General features: G+C 44.6%; 1 protein-coding gene across 1 annotated transcript in view; it reads right to left on the bottom strand.

Annotated features, from left to right (window-relative positions):
* Positions 1 to 1,550: 1,550 nt before the first annotated feature.
* LOC111646904 (uncharacterized) overlaps positions 1,551 to 7,336 on the bottom strand; it is a 22,434-nt gene continuing 16,648 nt past the window's right edge. The window contains exons 15-20 of the mRNA XM_023396487.2: positions 6,936 to 7,146; positions 6,362 to 6,550; positions 6,042 to 6,276; positions 5,423 to 5,502; positions 3,136 to 3,194; positions 1,551 to 2,938 (exon numbers count right to left, since the gene is read on the bottom strand). Of these exons, the coding sequence (XP_023252255.1) occupies positions 3,161 to 3,194; positions 5,423 to 5,502; positions 6,042 to 6,276; positions 6,362 to 6,550; positions 6,936 to 7,146 (749 nt within the window). The 3' untranslated portion in view covers positions 1,551 to 2,938; positions 3,136 to 3,160. The remainder of the gene's footprint in view (positions 2,939 to 3,135; positions 3,195 to 5,422; positions 5,503 to 6,041; positions 6,277 to 6,361; positions 6,551 to 6,935; positions 7,147 to 7,336) is intronic.

The raw sequence follows: 7,336 nt of genomic DNA, 5'->3' as shown, positions 1-7,336 counted from the left end.
TCATCATCATCACTATGGAAATAAACATTAACAGAGAGGTAACGTCCACTCATCCAGAGCAACAACAGCAGGGACAAACAGGAGGCTGGACGTCCTGACAGAGCTTCAGTCAACATCACTGTTACATAACATGAGCCCCCCCCACACACACATACACACACGCACACACACACAGACACACACACACACACACACACACACACACACACACACACACACACACACACACACACACACACAAACACACAAACTGCTTCTTCCAGTGATTTTACTCTTGATTTCATCCATTACGTGTCTGTGAATTCAACTTCTTCACCTGCCTTGTTGTTTTTGTGAGTTCGGTGAGTGGTTGGATTATGAGACGACAGGTAAAAGCCCCCCCCCCCCTCCGTCTCTCTCTGCCCCCCCCACAGCTCTGGTGACTTCAGTTTCACAACACAACAGGAAGTGTTTCCAGGGGACACTAAAAAGTGACAGACCTGCCGTGACGCACTTACTGTTCAGTGCTTTTCACTCAAAAGCCACAGTCAGGTGCATCACTTTTTAATGTCCCCTGGAAACACTTCCTGTTGTTGAAACCGATGAAGATGATTATGAGTTGCAGCGTGTGAGTGTGTGTGTGTGTGTGTGTGTGTTGAGCTTCAGGGCCACCGTCAGTCTGGTCTTCCTCGGGTTCAGAGCTACGCCGCACTGACACAACACAGACACCACCCGTCCTGCCTGTTACACAATCCCCCCCTCTGGTCGGGTGTTGGACCCTCACACATTCCTTCCTGCTGCGCTGTCATCAGTTTGTCTTATTCTGTTTGACTGTCGTCTCCGTGCTGGACGACAGGTGAGATCCGTCAGCACCTGTGAGCCGAGGAGCCGATTACACAACCTCAAACGTGGTAGCAGAGTCCCGGAGGACCGGGCGCTCAGACCTGAACCCCGGATCCCCAGTGGGACCACTTCGGACTTTACCTTCCACATCTGCTCCAGATGTTCCCTCAGCTTCCTCTCTGATGTCACTGTCACTGGGACACATCTGTGACCACTGCCCCACCTGTCAACCACCAGCACATCTGGTTGGTACGTGATGAACATAAAAGAAAGAGATTCAGTCAAAGAAAATCAAAACAGTATCAATAATTAAAAAATGAGTTTTGTGTTTAAATAATATAAATAATAATAATATAAATAAAAGAAGAAGAATCAAAGAACAGGAGGAAAAAGAAAAGAGGAACGAAGATGAAGATGATGAAGAGGAGGACAGTGACCTCTGTCTCACATCTTAGTGATGAAATCCCCTCGTTGTTCAAACCTTTATTTACACGCCCCTCCGCTGTCATCAGGTCGTCATGACGATGAGTCTGACTGACAGGTGGAGAACCCCTCACCCCCCCCGTGTGTGTTGAGCTCACATTCCTCCATGAGTCTTCTCTCAGTAAATAGACGGATCCCTGAGGCTGAAAACACTTCACAGCTTCTTTCTCATGAGAACAGAAAACAGACTCATCTATTATCTATTTACATTTATCAAGACATATAAATATCCACAGTCCACTGTGTAAAAAATATTGTGATTTTATTTTAGAAAAATGTGATGTGCCCGCTCGCACGTGCACATCACAGTCTGGTTTTTCTCCTCACACTCTAATTAAACGCACAGCTTAGAAAACACAATAGAAAACAACACAGCCCTGCAGACGTGTGACGTGTTCGTACACAACACACAGTAACTACACACACAACAACATCAGCTGTTCACTGGAAACATCACTACATTCAGATGGTTGATTTAAGTACAAATTCAAAACAACGAAAATTCAGTTCTCATTAAAAACATGTTGCTGTTCGTCATGGGGATGAATGTTTTATTACTCAAGTTTCATTTCATTCATTCATTGATTCACTCTCGAGTTATTATCTCGTTCAAACAAGACTCTGACTCTGGGAGCGAGATTAGATGTTGTGTATTATCTACATTACAAGATAACGTTTTCAAACAAGATCATATCTGGAATCAACAAATTAAATCTTGACTCTCGAAAAGATAAATGAGGTAATATCTTGTGCGAATTAGATGAGAACTTGTAGGTCATAACTTCCATGAAGGAGATATTCTCTGAAAACATTTCTCCAGTTGTTGAATGTGAAGGACCTTCAGGTTCCTGGAGTTCCCTCATGCGAACACTCGAAGGTAGGACTTCTTAAAAAAACGTGCACATACAAGACACTGACAGTCTACACATGAACTACACATCAGTTAACACTCCAGCATCGATTGAGAAATGTAAACATTCGTGTGAATCGCAGGCGTTCGGTAAGCAGCTGACTGGACAAACAGAAGAGGGTTTACTGATCCCACCTGTCGGGGAGTTACAGGAATGATGATTTAACGTCAAGGGCTCCGAGATTCTACGCATCAAATCCCAAAAAAGCAGTGAGCGGTGAAGGCACTGACGGGGAGGAGTCACGGCTGTGAAGGAGAAACCACGTGGGAGAAATTTAAATAAGAAGAAGAATACGACCCGCGAAGTCCGTCATCTCTAAACACGTGTTTTCTTTCTACGGCAGCGGCGACGTGCAGGACGGGACGCAAACACAAACCCTTGAATTCAGGCTACAGATGAAAGTGTAAGACAGAGGTACTCAGCAGTGAAAACAGTGAAAGCAGTGACTGAAGTGTTACTCAACAACAGAAACAACAGGTGACAGTATTTACAGAGAACAGATAACAGGTAAAGGGAAGAGGAACAGGCGACCTGCAGAGGTCAAAGTTCAGTTCAGGTCCCAGAAAGAGGAAACCAGTCCGACAGAGCAGGAAGAGTCCTGAGAAAGTAAACTCCCAACAGGTTCAGCTTGTCATCACCTTCAGCTCCGTCCAGCCAATCAGACGCAGTCAGGTGAAGACAAGCTCCTCCTCCTTCCCCGAGTCAAAGACGAAGGCAGGTTTCTGTGGAGACACACAGGTGTTAGCTCGGGTAAGAAACATCCAATCAGAGAGCCTCATATTCAGCTTCTGTCTGATTTTACTGTAACGTCCGCTGAGGCTCATGGGTAGTGTAGTTTCTACAGCTGTAAAACATGTGGACTATAATAAACAGCGATGAATGAAGTGGTTAAAGTGTCAGAACAACATGGCGCTCGTACCTGGAGGTCTCCACGTCTCCGTTCACTATGTGGAGGAGCTGCCCCTCCGCTCCAGGAATCTGCCCCACACAACAACACAACACTGGATTAGTTTGGTGGTTCTGGTCCAGACCACAGACCGTCAGAGTAAAAGCCCCAACGTAAACAGACGAGTGTTGTTTGCTGCTATTTTTAAATCTTTCCTTCCTCGACTCAGATCCTGATCCTGCAGGTTTGGATCAGTTTGGTGGAAACTGAAGTTTGTTTGCTCTGATGTTCAACATCAGCTCTTATTATTTTATGTATCTTTGTTTTCTCTGGTTTTAAACCTGTTTCTAATCAACAAGATTTTTCTCTCAAAGTTACAAGAAAAATTTCACAATTTCACAATAAAATGACGATGATGTTCACAGTCAGTATTATCATACATCATGATTACAGCTGAGTCACCTTCAGGTGGTCGTCAGCTGTGCTTCGTTTTTACTCTTTACAGATGTTAATCTAATTAAAATCTGGTGTTTCACAACGGTGAATATTTCAGATGGACCTCAGTCTGTTTTTTCTTTGGTCTAATCCTCCATCTGCACACTGAACTCTGTTCCATGAACTCCTCTTATAACTGACCAACAATTGATCCATTGATCTGTGATTGGTCTTCCTTCTGTGGATTTCAAAATAAACCCGAGATCAAATCAGAATGAAGGTAAAAACATGTGGAGGAGCAGGTGAAGCTCAGGAAGCTCTTCAGCCAAGATGAAGATGAGTGAGTATCAGGAACCACTCAGTCCTAATAACGTCCATTTAGTAGCTGCTCAGGAGCTTTTTTATCCACATCACATGGTCTTCAGCAGCAGATGGAGTCAGAGATTTCTGTGTCTGCTGAGGAAGACCGTTTGTGATATGGTCAAAAGCTCCAGAGCAGCTACTAAATGGACCTCGTAGTGTGGAAGGAGAAAATGTAAAGGTCCTAGAAGAGCAGTGAGACTGTTTTCCTCTGTCTGACAGAGACGGTGTTCGCCGACGTCTGGACAGTCGCTTCCTCGTCTTTCATTTGGTCTTTGGCCTCAGCACATTTCCATGTGTGGAGGAAGTCTGTCTGTCTGTCTGTCTGTCTGTCTGTCTGTCTGACTCTGACTGTCTGTCTGTCCATCTGACTCTGTCTCTGTCTGTCTGACTCTGTCTGTCTGACTCTGACTGACTCTGTCTGTCTGTCTGTCTGTCTGCTCTGTCTGTCTGACTCTGACTGTCTGTCTGTCTGTCTGACTCTGTCTGACTGACTCTGTCTGTCTGTCTGTCTGTCTATCTGACTGTCTGTCTGTCTGTCTGTCTGACTCTGTCTGTCTGTCTGTCTGTCTGTCTGACTCTGTCTGTCTGTCTGTCTGTCTGACTCTGACTGTCTGTCTGTCTGTCTGTCTGTCTGACTCTGACTGTCTGTCTGTCTGACTCTGTCTGACTCTGTCTGTCTCTGTCTGTCTGTCTGTCTGTCTGTCTGTCTGTCTGTCTGTCTGTACACCTGGAGCAGGTGGACGACACCTCCACACATCTACAGCTCGTTTTCTTCGGGCTCGTTAGAGCAGGAACAGACGAAGCTCTTTGATCTCTGTGATGAATGAAAACACTCCGTGTGTTAATGTGTCTCTGAGCCTGAGGAGAAACACTGAGCTGACAGGTGGAGGTGGAGTCTGAGTCCTGGCCCCGCCCCCTCAGCTGTGTGAACCTGGACACTGTGTGTGATCCCTATAAGGATGATTATAGTAACGTGTATCATAATATATTTCATATACTGTATGTAAATAAATAAAGTTTCTTATTTTAAATTCAATATTTAATGTATTTTTATCTGGTGTAGGACACTGAACTATTATAATGTGCATTTGCTTTATAATTCTTTATTATTATTTATTTCATTTTTCTTTATCATGATTACATATTTGTATTTTGGTGGTTTAAGTTTAACTGTAGCTGTGGTTGTTTACATTTAGATTTAAATTTATGTGTTTAATTATTCCACAGTTTTATACGGATCTTTTTTAATTTATATATAAATATATATTATTTTAATTTAATCTGTTCATTTATTTTTTAGATGATATTTGTTAATGTTAAATGCTTTTTTAAATTTCAGATGAAATGAGTTTTACATCTTTTCACTTGTTTTTTGTACGACATTTAAATCTTATTTATTTTAATTAAACAAAGTCTTCGTTTGACCCTGTGGATCAATAACGAACACGTGATCAGTTCATGTGTGTGACCTGTTTGTGGTCTCTCACGGTAACAACATGTTAACACACTTTTAATCACTCACACTTGAGTCTGTCGCACAAAGTCTGCAAAGTGTTGATCCCTGGAGCACAACTCGATTATCCTCAGACGCTCCTGGATCTCCTGCAGAGGTCAGAGGTCAGGGAGAAAACATGTTTATGTAACAGTGGGGCTGAGAGGTCAGAGGAGCAGGAGGAGGTCCTGCAGGTATAAATACCTGTCTGTATAGTACTGACCTCCTGCTGAGACTGAAACCACTGAGCCAAAAAAATGTCACAACATCGTTCAGTGTTTCCAAAGAGTCAAAGTCTCTGAGCTGGACAGGAGGAGGAAGTAAAGCCAGGTACAGGTGAAGAGCCAAAGGCCACGCCTCCTCTGTGTTCTTGTTCTATGGGCTGTTAACCCTCATTATCCTGTACAGGAGTCTTTACCGAGTCACATACATAATGAGCTGAGGTCGTGCTCACATCACCCTGATCCTCGGCTCAGGGACTCACTGAACTCTGTCTTTAAGGTGCTATATCAATAAAGTTATCGTTATCACTATTATCACTATTATCACTATTATCACTATTATTAGTATTGAGGCTTAACTGCCTTTTATCCACTGATCACACGTGTATATATATATATAAATATTTATAAGATAAAGTGTCTCTCACCTCTTTAGTGAGCGAGGTGTTCTGATAGATGTGTCGTATCTCCTCACTGCTGACGTCTCTGGAGCTGTCCACACTCGCAGAGCTGCTGTACTCCGGCAGGTTGGGGTCACGCCGGCGGTAGTGCTGTGGCGCGTCATCTTCGTAGCGGCGGTAGTACTGGGCGGTGACGGGGTCGCTCTCGAACATGGGGTTAAACTTGGTGGCGCGCTCCAGCGTCGGCACACTGTCTCCACGTCTAGAGGAGGGAAAGTTTAAATTCAGATCTTTACATTGAATGTTTCTTCTTTCTTCTCAGCTGGGACGTAAACGTGGTCGCTCACCTCAGCGGGTCCTCCGTGTCCTCCCCGTCGTACTGCTCTCGCAGCGTCCTCGCCAGGAAGAAGATGATGCCGGCCGCCACCATGAGGAAACCGACCACAGAGGCGATGGCGATGCCCACCACCAGCGGCTCGGAGACGTACTCCTCGCAGTGCTCACCACGGTACCACCAGTTCTCTCCGACCCGACATCTGCAGGAGAGAGTCACAGGTTCGATTCCCAGTGAAGACTGATATTTTTTTATTTCTACATTTCATAAATGTTCTGATTCTGAAGTTTAATGTCCTTTTTAAACTGACACAACCTTCACTATATGGAGGCTTTTATTTTGAAGGTGTGGCTCCAGGTGATGCTGGAGGTTTTTCTGAGCTCTAGTTTTTGAAATATTAAAGTATTGGTGCGTTCAAGGACAGTCAGACATCTCAGGCTTGAGAGGGAGCTGCTGACAGGAGACAGAGAGTTTGGAGGACAGATGTTTTGATTCAGGATTTCAGTCTAAAAACTGATTCATCCATATGTAACATGTTACATGTTACATGTAACATGTTACATTACAGAGTGTGAAGCTCCTCCCACCTGCAGATGGCGCCCTTGCCGGGGATGATGTCACATTTGCCGTCGTTGAGGCAGAAGTCGTGTTGCACCTCACAGACGCTCTGACACGGCAGACCGTCCACGCTCAGGTAGCCGGCGTCACAGACGCACTCGGCCTCGCCCGACCACCTGTTCACCATACACCTGGAGAACTCGTTACACGCCTGGAACTTACAGGGGTCCGCCCTGTCACCTGAGAGGAGGAGCAGGAGGAAGAAGAAGATCAGGAGGAAGGAGGAAGAAAAAAGGATGAGAAAGAAGAGGAAAAGGAGGAAGAAGAGAAAGAAGGAGATTCACACAATTATTGAAGAAACATTTGAGCAAAACTCAGAAATCCAACAAATAAATCAGATTTTTTTCGCACCCCCCCCTCCACCCCCACC

This window comes from Seriola lalandi, unplaced genomic scaffold (genome assembly GCF_002814215.2).
Source record: "Seriola lalandi dorsalis isolate HSWRI2012SDOR001 ecotype SW California unplaced genomic scaffold, Sedor1 jcf7180002054977, whole genome shotgun sequence".
Taxonomy (NCBI): Eukaryota; Metazoa; Chordata; class Actinopteri; order Carangiformes; family Carangidae; genus Seriola; species Seriola lalandi.
Note: the sequence above shows the minus strand (reverse complement) of the source record. Positions and strands in the feature narration are given on the sequence as shown.